Below are 16,260 nucleotides of genomic sequence, written 5' to 3'. Positions count from 1 at the left end.
CGCTAATGTAGAATATGGAAGTACATAAACCAGTGCCTGTTTGTCTTGTTTGGAAGCAGGGTTCAATAATAAAGATCTGTTGGCATATAAGGCTCTTTTATAGGCTTTATGAATCACTGAGAGGGGATAGCCCCTCTCCTGAAATCTGAGTTTCATGTCACTGGCTTTTTCAATATACTCATGAACTGAAGTATACAATCTACGAAAGCGCAAAAACTGGCCAACTGGGATATTATTTCTTAAATGTCTAGGATGAAAGCTACTATATTGTAAAAGATTATTTCTGTCAGTGCTTTTCCGATACAAACTAGTTTTAAACTGTTCGTGATCTAATATGATATTAATATCTAGAAAAGGTACCTAGCACGTGTTGGTATACATTGTGAACTGCAAATTCTAATCACATGAGTTTACCCATTTAAGAAATAGGTCAAGATTTGCTTGGGTGCCTATCCATACTGCAAAAATATCATCTATATAGCGTTTCCAGATCAAAAAATCTTTCCAGAAATCAGAAATATACAAAAAAGTCTGTTCAAATTTAGATACATATAAACAAGCAATGGAGGGCGCCATCTTAGCTTCATTGCTGTGTCCTTGATTTGTTTGTAGTATTTCAAATCAAACTGGAAATAATTCATACTAAGGGCTATGTGTGCCAATTGTGTCAAAAGACAAATTCTGCTTTCTGATAGCTCTTGTGCCCGTAATTCTTCTGCTATGATGTCAACAGCTGCAGATTGAGGTACATTAGTATATAGGGCAGTGATATCCAAGGTAACAAGTATGGCATGAGAAGGTACATTTTGTAATTGAGCTAAGATATTAATCATGTTGGCAGAATCCAACACATACGAAGGGGCCAAGGGAACTCTGTCCTTAAGATGTGTATCTAAAAATGCTTAAAGTGGTTCCAATATAGACCCTATCCCTGAGACAATGGGTCTACCAGAAGGGTTTATTAGTGATTTATGGATTTTAGGGACAAAGTATATGACCGGTGTTCTCGGGTATTTACATGATAAAAATTTGAATTCCCTTTCTGTAATTACTCCTGATTCAAGTGCTTGTACTAAAAGATGAGAAATGACTTCTTGGATATGCTCCATCGGGTCTTCTTGCAATGGAATATAATAACTGTGAGTTAGATAGCTGACAAGTGGCTTCTGCTACATATTGTTGAACATCTTGCAGGACTATCCCTCCCCCTTTATCAGCTGGTCGAATGATTATACTTTTATCTGTGGTTAACGATTGTAATGCTACCTGCTGGCCCCAAGTCAAATTGAAATGTTTTACAGGGGGATTATTCTTCAAGCTGCTAATTGCTTTTAACACTAAATTTTCAAAAGTTTGAATATGTGGGTCTACGGTGCCTGGAGGGCACCAAATGGATTTGATCCGTAATGTGTCTGATTCTGCTGGTCCATCTATGGAATCCCCTTCTTTCTGAAAAAAATGTTTTAATTTGCATTTTCTAATGAATTTGAACATGGCAATCCGGGTATCCAATGGACCCTTGTTCAATAGCGACAATTCTACTGTTGTTAATGCTCTGTGTGAGAGGTTGAACACATTTGATGTTATGGTTGTGTCTTGGTAGATTTTAACCTAGTTGGTCTTTGGACATTTGGTTTGGGTCCCCCCTGAAAATGGACTGTTTGACCCTGATTGGAAGGTTTTGATTGTGTCTTATCATCGTCAGAGGTGTCTGAGGAAGTTTGTGTATATGTGGGGCGTTTAGTCTTCCTGTTACGTGATTTATCCATCCATGTATAAACAAAACCTTTTCTATAGTCCAATTCCTCCCGACGCAGTTTTTTAATTTTTGTTTTTCTTAGATATTCCTTGAAAGCTTCTATTTTAGTGTTAAATTCAAGTAATTTGGTGCTGTACTCATCTTTATTGCTGTTTCTTTCTAAAGTATCTTTTGCTTGTTGTAATTCACTATTATAATTCTGCAATTCCATTTTAGTAGTGTCTATAACTAAGAGCATTAAGTCTAGGGAACATTTGTTGAGTTGCATTCCATTTTTCAAGGAAATTTGCAATATCAAGAAAGAGTTTAGGCTCTGTTCTCATATGCAAGCCGCGTGGGATTCTTTTAAGATGACAGTATTCTGCCAAGGTGGCTGCATGTAAATCTGCTTGTACTATACGTTTTTGTAATGACTCTACATGGTCCCAATCAGTGGGTATGGTGGCAGTATCTTCTGACGTGAATAAGTGAAAAGATGATAGTAAGTCACTAGTCTGTTGATCATTGTAAGAATGCGCTTCCCAGCCCATGGATGCCATACTACTACCCTGAAAAATGGTTCAAATTCGTTTCCTTATGAGTAGATCAGGGCTATTGGTATAACAAAAAAGAAGCCAGAAAGGAGTCTAAATCCAACTTAACAATGAAATAGAATGGATCGCGTTTCTTTGACTGCGCTTTTGTTTCATTCATTAATTGTTTTTTTATTGGATAGAGCCTGAAATTGGCAGGGGGGCCCGCTGAAGGAGGGCAAACAGAAGACACCTATCCAATATTTTTTTTTCAGCAACAGCAATGCCCCTCCCCCCCCACCCCCGGCATTGACAGCAACGCATTCAGAACAAGTGACGTCGGTGGGAGGTGGACCGGCAGACACAGGGAGTTGCTGCAAGGTCCCGTGATGATTGCATCTGCCGGCTCTGCTTAAGAAGAAGTGGCATCGGAGGGGGATGGACCGGCAGATGCAATCATTGTGGGACCTTGCAACAACTCTCTGCATCTGCCGGTCCATCCCCTCAGACATCACTTACTTCCTGATCAGAGCCGGAGGCTGCAGTCATTGCAGGACCTTGCTGCTCCAAACTTTTGGAGGAAGAAAGGAGCATAGAAGAGTGGTGGAGGGAAAGAAAGGGAGCAGGGTGGTATGGAAGGGTGGTGGGGCAGGGTGGTGAAGGGAAAGAAAGGGAGCAGATGCTGATGGAATCGGTGTGCATGGAAAGGGGAGAGAGAGATAAGGGGGAAGGATACTGGATGGAATTGAGTTGGAGGGAAAGAAAGGGGGCAGATGCTGATGGAATTGGTGTGCAGGGAAAGAGGAGAGAGACATAAGGGAAGATACTGGAAGAAATTGGGTTGGAGGGAAAGAAAGGGGCAGATACTGATGGAATTGGTGTGCATGGAAAGGGGAGAGAGACATAAGGGGGAAGGATACTGGATGGAATTGGGTTGGAGGGAAAGAAAGGAGGCAGATGCTGATGGAATTGGTGTGCAGGGAAAGGGGAGAGAGACATAAGGGAAGATACTGGATGGAATTGGGTTGGAGGGAAAGAAAGGGGCAGATGCTGATGGAATTGGTGTGCAGGGAAAGGGGAGAGAAACATAAGGGAGAAGGATACTGGATGGAATTGGGTTGGAGGGAGAAAAAGGTGCAGATGCTGATGGAAGCGGGGGGAAGGGAGAGGAGGGAGATGCCAGACCTTTGGAAGAGGGAAGGGAAGAAGATAAAATGCCAGATCAATGGAGGTGAAAGGAGAGATGGAAGTGGGAGCCATACAGTTTTTGGAAGGGGCATAGGAGAGAAGATGCCATATAGAAGGGGCAGGAAGAGGGCAGACAGTGGATGAAAGGAAGAGAGTGACAAGTTGAGGAAAGCAGAAACCAGAGAAGACAAAGGTAGAAAAATGTTCTATTTATTTATTGCTTTAGGAGACATGTGTCACTGTTTCTGTGGTGTTGCATTGTATGCAGAGTCCAGTTTCTTGCTGGTTCAATTTAACCTTTGTCTATGTATTTCTATTTTATCCCCCCTTTTACAAAACTGTGGAGCGTTTTTTAGTGCCAGCCGGTGTGGTAGCAGCTCTGATGCTCAGAATTCTATGAGCGTCAGAGCTGTTACCACTGTGGCTAAAATCCACACTACAGTTTTGTAAAAGAGGGATAGGTTAGTTTGTGATGACATATTCCATACTAGGCGAAGGTGTTTTCTGTGTTCTGTGTGTTCGAAAGACATGGTTTTCTGTTAGGATTGACGGTGTAGGATTGATCTGTATTAGTCTGGCTTGTTTAGTTTTACAATGGGTGTATTGATATTGTACTTCTCACTGCATATGTAAGATGCTGCCTTTTCCTAGGTACTCATGTGTGATGTGTGGCTTGTTACTAAAAATCATGTTTTTCGTACAGATGGGGGGGGGGTGCCAAAAAATGATGGGCCCCGGGTATCACATATGCTAGATACGCCACTGCCTGGACATCCAGTTTCTGATACAACCTAACATACTACGTTATCCAAAAATGGCAACTCAACCTTCTTGTACACAAACTTTGGTTGCAAACAGTTTAGAGAGTGAAGCTTGTGAGCATGTGGTCTACACGTTCTGTAAAAATTGGAAGCTTGTTACCTCTTGATAAACTTTGCTTCTCAGCTCATCTGCCTGTTGCTGTATGTCTGCCTCCGACGTGGCCCCTCTAGCCACTGCCAGTGTGCTGTAGATGGAGGCTGGATCCTTTGAGTTTATGGAGACGAGGGTCCCATCTGACTTTACCAGACTGAAGTTGCCACTGTAGAGAGTTTTCTCTCCTTTGATATGGGCTTGGACGTTTTTCAAGAAAGACTTCTTTCTGAAAGATAATCGGAAGGTTTCAAAATTAGCTACAGTAGCAGTTTTCTGAGAGACCTTAAACAATCTGGCAGTGGCATACCAAAGGGGGAGAGGAGCAGGAGGGCTGGCCCGCCTCGGATGAAGACCATAACGGGGTGCTCCCAGGGTCAACATCATGGTCCAGGAACTTTACTGCTCTGTTGGCATCGGGCCTTCCTCTCTGCCAGGTCCTGTCTTTGCAAAAGCAGAAGGAAGGTCTGACGCCAACAGAGCAGCGAGTTAAGGCTGTCGACAATGAGAGAATGCTCTTTCATCTAGCCCACTGGGGCCTTCCCTATGCCATGTCACTAATGATGCAACAGAGAGAAGCCCTGGTGGATCAGACTGCAAAAAATCTCACCGGGGGGGGGGGGGGGGGAGTCAGTCGGGTCCGAAGGAGCTGCACAGGGGGAAGGGAGCAGGGCTGAAGTTAGGGCCCCATGGCTCTGGGGGAGGGCCCTGTGGGTTGGCATGCCTCTCCCTCTTTCGGCATCGGCTCACTGTCACCCTGTCTTCTCCGTCCCACTGACAAACTGAACGAACAGCTGCCCGCAGACTCCTCTGTGCTTTCTTTCTGCCACGGTCCAAGACTAAGAGGAAATAGGAAGTTGTGTCATTGGGGGCAGAGCATAGTGGAAGGAATGCTTAGAGGAGGCCGTTGGCAACGCATTGGTCAGTTTGTCAGCAGGATGGGAAAGACAGGGCGACGGCAAACTGTCGCTGAAAGAAGGGGAAAGGCAAGGCATGCCGGCCGAGGAAGTCCTCTGGACCAGCTAGCTTTTTTGTAGCAGAACAGGGGAGGGGGTTTAAAGAAGTTCCAGACCTTGGGGGGGGAGTGACATTAAAGTGGGGCCCAGAAACAGGAGATTTAGAAAGATGGTGGGCAAAGGTCTGGAGGGAGATAAGAAAAAAAGAGAGAAGTTTGACGCGGGGTAGTGTGGAAGGAGGGAGAAAGATCCACTTGAAGGTAGGACAGTTGGGAAGAGAAAGGGAGAGATGATGGACCTGGGGAAGGGAGGGAAAGATATAGGATGGTAGGGTAGGGTAGTTGAGAAGAGAAAGGAGGAGATGATAGACCAGGGAGAGATGGTAGGGTAGTTGGGAAGAGAAAGGGAGAGAAGTTGGGCCTTGGGATGGGATGGGAGGGTGGGTGAAATGTTAGGTCTGGGGGTGGAAGGGAGAGAGAGATGCAGAATCTCTTTTATTCCTCTCATCTTATTTAGCATTAAGGGATTAGGGAAGAAGAACAGAAAAGAGAAGGAAAAATGCTGAACCATGGAGGGGGGGAAAGAGAAGAAAAAGAGACGGATACATGGGAGGGCAGGAAGGAATAGAGGTGGGATAAGAAGATGCTAGGTGATGGGGAGAAAGGGACAGAGAGATATAGCCTGACAAGAGTAGAGAGAGGGAGGATTCTGGAAATGATAGAGCCAGGTGGAAGAGATCAAAATGGGGATGACAAGAAGATGAATGAAACAACAGTGAGAAGAGAAAATGGTAAAACTAGAGGGCATAATTTGAGGTTACAGGAAGGAAGACTTAGGAGCAATGTTAGGAAATACTTTTTCACAGAGAGGGTGGTAGATGCCTGGAATGCCCTCCTGAGTGAAGTGGTGGAGAGGAAAACAGTGATGGAATAAACACAGAGGATCTCTAATTAGAAAATAAAGGATGTAAATTAAAGAATTAAGGCTGGTACTGGACAGACTTGCACGGTCTGTGTCCCATATGTGGTGATTTGGTGTAAGATTGGGCTGGGGAGGGCATCAATGGGAACTCCACTAACTTGGAACATGAGGATGTTACTGACCAGATTTTGCGGTAGATATCCTGCAACAACAGAATGGTCGGATAGGCTGGAGTGAGCTTGGATGGCACCTTCAGCATTTGGAACCCAGGACAATACCAGGTGGACTTTACAGTCTATTTCCCAGAAATATCAAAGAGAGTTAATTTAATCATGAATTTTTAATGGGTATAACTAAAGGGCAGACAAGGATAGAGCATTCAGGTCTTTATCTGCCGTCATTTACTATGTTACTATACTGTATGTTAGCAGTAAGTACAGTGGTAGAAATGTGGTAATGGGGCAAAGATAGAAGGAAACAGGAGGCTGGGAAATGAGTGAGATGGGAAATGGGAGAGCTAGAGTATGAGAAATGGAGATGGAAAGATGGAAGGTAGCTGAAAAGTAAAAACAAGGGTGAAATTTGAGTGGATGGAGAGGCAGAAAAGAAAAAAGGGTGGGAAGAGCTAAAAAGGAAAGATCAATATATCAAAGATAGGTGTAGAGAGGGAATGAAACAAGACAGGAGAGAAGAGAAAAGGCATATGGACTAGGAAGAGATTATCAGAAGACAGAGGAAAGCAGAAGTCACAAAATGGGACCAACATGATGAAAAATAAACAAAGATGGAAAGGGTTTTATTTTAAATGTATTAACTGGAATATGTGAGCTTTGGGATATGCACATCACAGATCTTTGTTTTGTGTTTAGCAGACAGCTGATGGGAGAAGGGGGGGAGAGGGAGGGTGGGCAGTGGCTCTGAACCCAAAATGGATGACCACCAAATTTTCTCCCTGTCCTTCCCCATGTCCATTGTCTAAATGCAAAATATAAATGTAAATAACAAAGCCCTGGCAGCTGAAGACCTCTTCCTTCAGCCCATTAGCCAGAACTCTCCAAGCTCTGCAGCTGGTGGCTGCTTGAGGTCACTGCTGCTAGCTTGGAGATTTCTGGCTGCCAGACCAGAGGAGGTGGTCTTCAACTACCATGTTTCCCTGAAAATAAGACATAGAAACATAGAAGATGACAGCAGAAAAGGGCTACAGCCCATCAAGTCTGCCCACAGTGTCTTATATTAATTTTGAGTCCAAAAAACACGTTAGGGCTTATTTTTAGGGATGTCTTCTTTTTTAATGTACAACAATCATCTCTCCCTTCCCCTCCTACACCCCATTTCTTCCTCTTTCTTTCTTCCCCCCCCCCCCATATGCAGCATCTTTCCTCCCATCTCACCCATCCCCTTGTGCAGCATCTTTCTATCTCTCCCTCTCATCCCCCTATGTATTGACATACCTGCACTCCAAGACCTGCTAAAGCAGCAGGGGTGGGGGGTTGCTGAATAGAATCCAATTTTTCAGCAAATCAGGCAGCACTAGTGTCAGGGATGGAGTCAGGGAGTGTTGTGGACATTCGGAGGGGGGGGGCTTCAGGGTCGATATTAACTAGGGCTTATTTTCGGGATAGGTCTTATTTTCAGGGAAACAAGGTAGTAGCACTTTGGGACCCCCACCAGCAAGGGAGGTGGCTAATTTGACCCCTGTGTGTTCAGTACAAAAAGTACATATCTGTTTTTCTTTCTCTTGTTCAGTGTGGACCCCTTGTTGGAGTGGTATAGCTACCTCCAGATATAAGTTGATGCAAATGTCACGGTACCTAGAAGGGTTTCCAAATAACTCCACACAACCAAGGGAGTCAACAAGAAAAGAAGTATAAAGTTTATTGAGCAAAATTTTGTTAAGAGCACTAGGTAAGCTCTTCAAGGTAGGTACCAATTTAGAAGGCTGGATGGCCTTCAGCGATTGGTAAGCTTACAAAGGTAAACAGAATTTTGTAATTTACCATTTCAAGTTCACAGAAACTTAGGTTAAATGCTACAAGACACAAACTATATCACACATCTACCCCTAAACCTATATGACCCATATGACTACTGGAGACAGAGACTGTGTCTGAATTCAAGAGGGCCTAGGATAGGCACATGAGAGAGAGAAACAGATAAAGGCCAAATGGCCCATCTAGTCTGCCCATCCGCAGTAACCATTATCTGCCACCTGCCATGTTTTTATGAAACCCAGTGTTTCAACTGACCACATTTGGGGTTCTTATCCTCAGATAAGTTAAAGTCTCCCTACTCATGAGGTGGTCACCCCTACACGCTAGGGCAATGATCTACTATTTACAAATACCCCCAATCACCTCCCCCCTTACAAGTGTCCCTTAGGAGAGATAGACTACAATGCATATTATCGTTAACTTAAATACATGGATCTGAAGTGTGTCTTGCTAGGATGAATGTGGCCTAGCACAGAACATGTGTGTGCACACAGTGTTACCGGTCTAATAGAGTCTCTGAAAATGTTGCACAGTTTTGCGTTGGGTACCGTGATCCTTGGCATCTATGTTTCTTTTGGCCGCTAAAGTCAGCTCCTCAACTCAGGAACTGCAGAGCACCTACTACATTGACTATAACCAAATCAATAAAGGAAAACTCTGATCTAAAAAAACAAACAGGGGACTTGGCGGAGAGAGGGATGTCTAACTAAGTGCAATATTAAATTAACAGAAAGGGGGGATTCCTAATGAGATGGATGACAGGAGCCTATGGGAGACTTTTACAGGTTAGAAACATAGAAACATAGAAAAAAGCGGCAGAAAAGGGCTATAGCCCACCAAGTCTGCCCATTCCAAGTATCCCCCCCCCCCCCGAATTTACTCCCTTAAAGATCCCACGTGAGTATCCCATTTTCTCTTGAAATCCGTCACGCTGTTGGCCTTTATCACCTGGAGTGGGAGTCAGTGTTCCCTCTAAGCGGGCGGGTGTTGTGAGCAAACTTTTTTCACTGTGAGCTAAAAATATCGGGCGCCAGCAAGTTATGAGCCAAATAAATATGTTGTCAAAGTTGCTGATACATGAGGACGAGGTATTCAAAGGAATTTTAGGCCTACACGCTAAATTAAATAACGTTGTTCAGGGATGGGTGATACAACACACAGGCCACAGCTAAACCAAAGTAGGCTCCGAAAGCATGAATTGCCATTGATGCACCTATATCACTGACCTGAAAAAAAAAAAAAAAAAAACCCATACACTGCACATAAACATTTGCTTCTATTGCATACATAGAGGACCCTCTTTTCATGAGGATAAAATATCTCAAAAAGGATCACCATGCTTTAATTGAGGCATTAAGGCCCATGGTGCCTTAAGTTAGGCCAGTGTTTTTCAACCTTTTTTGGGCAAAGGCACACTTGTTTCATGAAAAAAATCACGAGGCACACCACCATTAGAAAATGTTAAAAAAATTTAACTCTCTGCCTATATTGACTATATATAAAGTAATTCTCTTGAATAGGAATCAAATAAACACAAAGAAAGTATTTTATAATTACTTTATTACGAAATAAAAATTATAAAATACTTTATTCAGTGCGAAACCTGGGCCTGTTTGGCTGAACACAAAGCTGATATTCTGGCTGGAATCGAAGAAAGACACACACTTAGCTCTTCGTCAACAGCTCTCAGTCTCTCTCTGTATTTGGTTTTTATAGCATACAAAAATAGACAAATATACCCTCCATCCTTTTTATTAAACCACAATAGCAGTTTTTAGCGCAGGGAGCTGCGCTGAATGTCCAGCGCTGCTCTTGACGCTCATAGGCTCCCTGCGCTAAAAACCACTATTGCGGTTTAGTAAAAGGTGACCATATTGTAAAATATAGATAGCAGATATAAATTCAGAACTGTGCATAGTAAGTGAAGGGAAGTTTTCATCTCTGGGAATTTACCCAGTTAACTATTAAGTTATTTGGGCAAATTCCTTTGAAAACTGTGGTAATACTGCCTCCACTTTGCTAAATTTAAAATAAAATCATTTTTCCTACCTTGTCTGGTGATTTCTGGTTGCACTTTCTTCTTCTGACTGTGCATCCAATCTTTCTTCCCTTCTATCAGCCTGTATGCTTTCTCTCCTCCACACCTCATTCCCTCCCCCAACTTTTTCTTCCTCTCTCCCTGACCTTTCTTTCTTTTTTTCTGTTTCTCTTCTTTCCTTCTGTTTCCCTGCCTGCCCCCTTTCTTTCTTTCTCCCTGCTGTTCCCCAAGCCACTGCCACTGCCGCTGCCATCGGGGAACAGGACCCACCAATGGATAACAGGCCCCAAAGCCGACGCCGACGCATGCTCTCCCTGACGTCAATTCTGCAATCGGAGAGGAAGTTCCGCCCAGCCAGGCAGCGATTGGTTGGCCCGAACTTCCTCTCCGACTAAAGAATTGACGTCGGGGAGAATTAGACTTATCTGCTCGATAGATTAGATCGCCAAGACAAAGTGAGTCCTGGGTGATAGACTCACTTTGCCTTGGCGAGCTACTGGCGCCCCTGCCTCGGGCCCCCTGTCAGCTCCGGGCCCGGCGGCCCTGTGGCACACCAGGCAGCATCTCGCGGCACACACGTGTGTGCGCTGTGACGAGAAACTTGTGCGCTGCGATGTAAAATTTTGTGCGCCAGCGCACGCCAGCGCAGCTTAGCGGGAACACTGGTGGGAGTCTGTTCCAATGATCCACCACTCTCTCGGTGAAGAAGTACTTCCTGGAGTCGCCATGAAACTTCCCTCCCCTGATCTTCAGCGGATGCCCTCTGGTGGTCGAGGGTCCCATGAGCCAGAAGATATCATCTTCTGACTCGATGCGTCCCGTGATGTACTTATACGTTTCAATCATATCTCCCCATTCTCTTCTTTCCTCAAGTGAGTACGGGCTTGTGCAAACTGGTTTCAGTTCAGATGCTGAGATGTTAATGTGTGGCATGTGAGTGTGTGGATTTCTTGCTGTGAAATCTCCCAAGAACACTAACCAGTGCTGAAAGGAAAATGCAAGTCAGCAAAAACATTCCATCCGGAAACCTAAGAACTGATAACGTGATGCTGTACCTGTGTGAAGATTGGAAGCTTCAAGAAGAAGAAAGTTCTAGAAGCAATGCCTGTCCAGGGCCCCCCCCCAAGGAAGAATGGAGGTGTGGACTAGGAGAGAGAGTTAGATAAGCATTTGGTTTATCCAATAGGATGGTACATAATAGCCAGGGGAAGAGATACTTTCTGAATAAAATTCCCATGCTCTAGCAGTCTCTTTAGAGAAACTGCGCCATGCTTACAGAAAGATGCTAGCATAGAGAAGGTAGACAGGGACAGATTGTTCAGACTGTGGGGAACCACAAGTACTAGGGGTCACTCAGAGAAACTGAAAGGGGACAAGTTTAAAACAAATGCTAGGAAGTTCTTTTTTACCCAGAGGGTGGTGGACACATGGAACGCGCTTGCGGAGGTTGTGATAGGCCAGAACACAGTAGAGGGGTTCAAGGAAAGTTCAGATAGGTTCCTAAAGGTTAAGGGGATAGAGGGGTACAGATAGAAGTAGTGGTAGATTATAAAAATGGTCAGGAACTACTTCACAGGTCATAGATCTGATGGGCCGCCGCGGGAGCGGACCACTGGGCGTGATGGACCTCTGGTCTGACCCACTGGAGGCAACTTCTTATGTTCTTATGATTTATTTCCGATTTGACAAATGCTGCTATAATACTAAATACTAGAATAAAAAGTTATTTGCTTTGGAATATACAATGTAATATTTTTGGGTTTTATTTTTATATTTGGGGGGGGGGGGGGTTCTCCATCACATCGGACACTCCCAGTGAAGAAAGGTTAGCAGCCTTTTACTTCACTAACTAACCTACCCAACAGCAGAATATGCTATGTCCCCCTCAGTTGGCTGTTCCCACCCATCCTGCACTGACTAAAACCACTGGCTAACTAGCACTAGCCCCAAAGGCAGACTCTAAAACAAGCTTTAAGCACAGATTTTGGGGTGGGGAGCAGGCTTAAGAAAAAGTGTCTCTCTGTCTGTTGTAGCCCCTGCTTCCAGCTGGGCTCTCTCTCTCTCCCCCCCCTGCAGGCCCTGTCATTTCAACTTCTCCAAAGGCTCACCTCCTCCACTAGCAGCTCCCTTTTTTAACCTGCAGATTTTCATCATTTCAGCCGGCTCTTCTTCTGTTTCCAGTTTAACTGCTTCTCTCCCACTTGCCTGGACTGGTCCTTCTCATTCCACGCTGCTTGCTGCCCTTTACTCTCTCTCTCTCTCTCGTCATATGGCTCTTCACTGCCCTGCTTCCTTCATCTTCCCAGTGTTCCTAGGGGTTCTTCTCCTCCCATTGGCCCCCTCTTCTGGCAGGCCCACCTTGTCCCCTGATTGTCCATCTCCCTCCTCAGCACTGCCTTTTTCTTTTGTTGGGTCCCTGATTGGCCCAGCACTCTCAGCCCTCCCCTGGGCTCCTGTGTTTCCTTATTTACACTCAGTTTAATTTCTTGGAGTTCCCAATTCTATATTTGGTAAAGTAACATAGTAATGCAGAGTAATGCATTTGGGGATTAATAATAGGAAGGAACCGTATATGCTGGGAGGAGAGAAGCTGATATGCACAGACGGGGAGAGGGACCTTGGGGTGATAGTGTCCGAAGATCTAAAGGCGAAAAAACAGTGTGACAAGGCAGTGGCTGCTGCCAGAAGGATGCTGGGCTGTATAAAGAGAGGCGTAGTCAGTAGAAGGAAGAAGGTGTTGATGCCCCTGTACAGGTCATTGGTAAGGCCCCACTTGGAGTATTGTGTTCAGTTTTGGAGACCGTATCTGGCAAAGGACGTAAGAAGACTTGAGGCGGTCCAGAGGAGGGCAACGAAAATGATAGGAGGCTTGCGCCAGAAGACGTATGAGGAGAGATTGGAAGCCCTGAATATGTATACCCTAGAGGAAAGGAGAGACAGGGGAGATATGATTCAGACGTTCAAATACTTAAAGGGTATTAACGTAGAACAAAATCTTTTCCAGAGAAAGGAAAATGGTAAAACCAGAGGACATAATTTGAGGTTGAGGGGTGGTAGATTCAGGGGCAATGTTAGGAAATTCTACTTTACGGAGAGGGTGGTGGATGCCTGGAATGCGCTCCCGAGAGAGGTGGTGGAGAGTAAAACTGTGACTGAGTTCAAAGAAGCGTGGGATGAACACAGAAGATTTAGAATCAGAAAATAATATTAAAGATTGAACTAGGCCAGTTACTGGACAGACTTGTACGGTCTGTGTCTGTGTATGGCCGTTTGGAGGAGGATGGGCAGGGGAGGGCTTCAATGGCTGGGAGGGTGTAGATGGGCTGGAGTAAGTCTTAACAGAGATTTCGGCAGTTGGAACCCAAGCACAGTACCGGGTAAAGCTTTGGATTCTCGCCCAGAAATAGCTAAGAAGGAAAAAAAAAATAATAATAATTTAAATTGAATCAGGTTGGGCAGACTGGATGGACCATTCGGGTCTTTATCTGCCGTCATCTACTATGTTACTATGTTTTTAATTTCTTGGAGTTCCCAATTCTATATTTGGTAAAGGTCTATGTTTTCTATGTGAAGTCATTTAAAGTTGTTTTATATGTGGTAATAATGGCAGAAGAAGAGATTAGAGGGAGGAGGCAAGGAGGAGAGAGAACATAAGAACTTAAGAATTGCTGCTGCTGGGTCAGACCAGCAGTCCACTCACACGGCGGCCCCCAGGCAAAGGCCAGTGCTCTAAATGAGTCCAGCCTCACCTGCTTACATTCCAGTTTAGCAGGAACTTGTCCAACTTTGTCTTGAATCCCTGGAGGGTGTTTTCCCCTATAACAGACTCCGGAAGAGCGTTCCAGTTTTCTACCACTCTCTGGGTGAAGAACTTCCTTACATTTGTACGGAATCTATCCCATTTCAACTTTAGAGAGTGCCCTTTCGTTCTCCCTACCTTGGAGAGGGTGAACAATCTGTCTTTATCTGCTAAGTCAGTATTTTGAATGTTTCGATCATGTCCCCTCTCAGTCTCCTCTTTTCAAGGAAGAAGAGGCCCAGTTTCTCCAATCTCTCACTGTACGGCAACTCCTCCAGCCCCTTAACCATTTTAGTCGCTCTTCTCTGGATCCTTTCAAGTAGTACCGTGTCCTTCTTCATGTATGGTGACCAGTGCTGGATGCAGTACTCCAGGTGAGGGCGCACCATGGCTTGGTACAGAAGCATGATAACCTTCTCCGATCTGTTCGTGATCCCCTTCTTTATCATTCCTAGCATTCTGTTTGTCCTTTTCGCTGCCGCCACGCATTGCACAGACGGCTTCATCGACTTGTCGATCAAAACTCCCAAGTCTCTTTCCTGAGAGGTCTCTCCAAGTACCGCCCTGGACATCCTGTATTTGTGCATGAGATTTTTGTTACCGACATACATCACTTTACACTTATAATAATAATAATAATAATTTTATTTTTATATACCGCCAAAGCCATAGTAGTTCGAAGCGGTTTACAACAAGAAGAGCTGGACAGTCAGCGAAGGAAAATAACAATGGAGATTTTGGATACAGCGAAGAAGAAAAATATAACAGTGAGGATTTTGGTTACATAAAGTCACAATGTGGGGGAAATAAGAAGATGTGAAAAGGAGTGCAGTAGAGGGTTTAAGGGTTCTTGGTTACAAATCGGTTGAACAGGTTTGTTTTAATTAGTTTTCTGAAGTTAAGGTAGGATGAGGAGAGTTTGATGAAGTTGCCTAGCCAGTTGTTTTGTTGACTTGCTTGGAAGACTAGTGTTCTGTTTAGGAATCTTTTGTATTGGCAGGTTTTTATTGAAGGGTGGCTGAACAAACATATTCTACGTGGAACAATTGAATTTAAAGTGGGAGACCAGGTATAGCGGGGCCATGCCAAGGACAGATTTGAAACAAAGGCAGGCAAATTTGAATAGCACTCTTGCTTCTAGTGGTAGCCAGTGGAGTTTTTGGTAGTAGGGGGTTATGCGGTCCCATTTTTTAATGCCGAAGATCAGTCGCACTGCAGAATTTTGTATGATTCGGAGTCTATGTAAGGTTTTCTTGAGGGACCCCAGATAGATGATATTACAGTAGTCGAGTAGGCTCAAGATGGAGGGTTGTACCAGTAGGCGAAAGGATGTTGCATCGAAATACTTTCTGATGGTTCTGAGTTTCCATAGTGTCGAGAAGCCTTTTTGATCAGTGACTCTGTGTGAATATCTAGAGTGAGGTAGCGATCTAGCGTCACACCCAGGATTTTTATGGAATCGACAATGGGTAAGGTTTGACCGTTCAGGGAAATTGAAGTGTCTTTAATTTTGTCATTTGGGCTCGCAAGGAAGAATTTGTTTTTTTCAGAGTTGAGTTTCAGTCTGAACTCAGTCATCCATGACTCAATATGATTCAATGTTGATGATAGTTGGTTCTTCAATTCTGGAGTCAGGTTTGTTAGAGGATGGATTATAGTGATGTCATCAGCATAGATGTAAAATTTGATTTTTAATTTTTGTAGTAGGGCCGCCAATGAGGCAAGGTAAATGTTGAAAAGGGTGGGGGATAGGAGGGAGCCCTGAAGGACTCCGCATGGGTTTGCTCAGCAGGGGGATATGGACTTGGTAGGACCGTTTAGTCAGGAAACCTTGGAACCATTTCAGTACATTGCCGGAGAGTCCAATTGATTCTAAGCAGTCAGTTAGGATGGCATGATCGACTAAGTCGAAGGCACTACTCAAGTCTAGCTGAAGGATCAGTGCACGTTGAACCTCATTTGCCATGTCGATGCCCATTTCTCGAGCTTGATTATGTCACGTTGCAGATCTTCACAATCCTCCTGTGTCTTCACTACTCTGAATAACTTAGTATCATCCGCAAATGTAATCACCTCACTCGTCTAACCAATATCCAGATCATTTATAAAGATGTTGAAGAGCACAGGTCCAAGCACCGAGCCCTGCGGCACCCCACTGATCCGAGTATTGTCCATTTACCCCCA

The 16,260-nt window shown here is 44.4% G+C and overlaps 1 protein-coding gene across 1 annotated transcript in view; it reads right to left on the bottom strand.

Moving 5' to 3' along the window:
* LOC117357166 overlaps positions 1-16,260 on the bottom strand; it is a 104,374-nt gene that overhangs the window by 4,180 nt on the left and 83,934 nt on the right. Inside the window, exon 5 of the mRNA XM_033937538.1 lies at positions 4,381-4,600. Within this exon, the coding sequence (XP_033793429.1) occupies positions 4,381-4,600 (220 nt within the window). The remainder of the gene's footprint in view (positions 1-4,380; positions 4,601-16,260) is intronic.

Source organism: Geotrypetes seraphini, chromosome 1, assembly GCF_902459505.1.
Source record: "Geotrypetes seraphini chromosome 1, aGeoSer1.1, whole genome shotgun sequence".
Lineage (NCBI taxonomy): Eukaryota > Metazoa > Chordata > Amphibia > Gymnophiona > Dermophiidae > Geotrypetes > Geotrypetes seraphini.
Note: the sequence above shows the minus strand (reverse complement) of the source record. Positions and strands in the feature narration are given on the sequence as shown.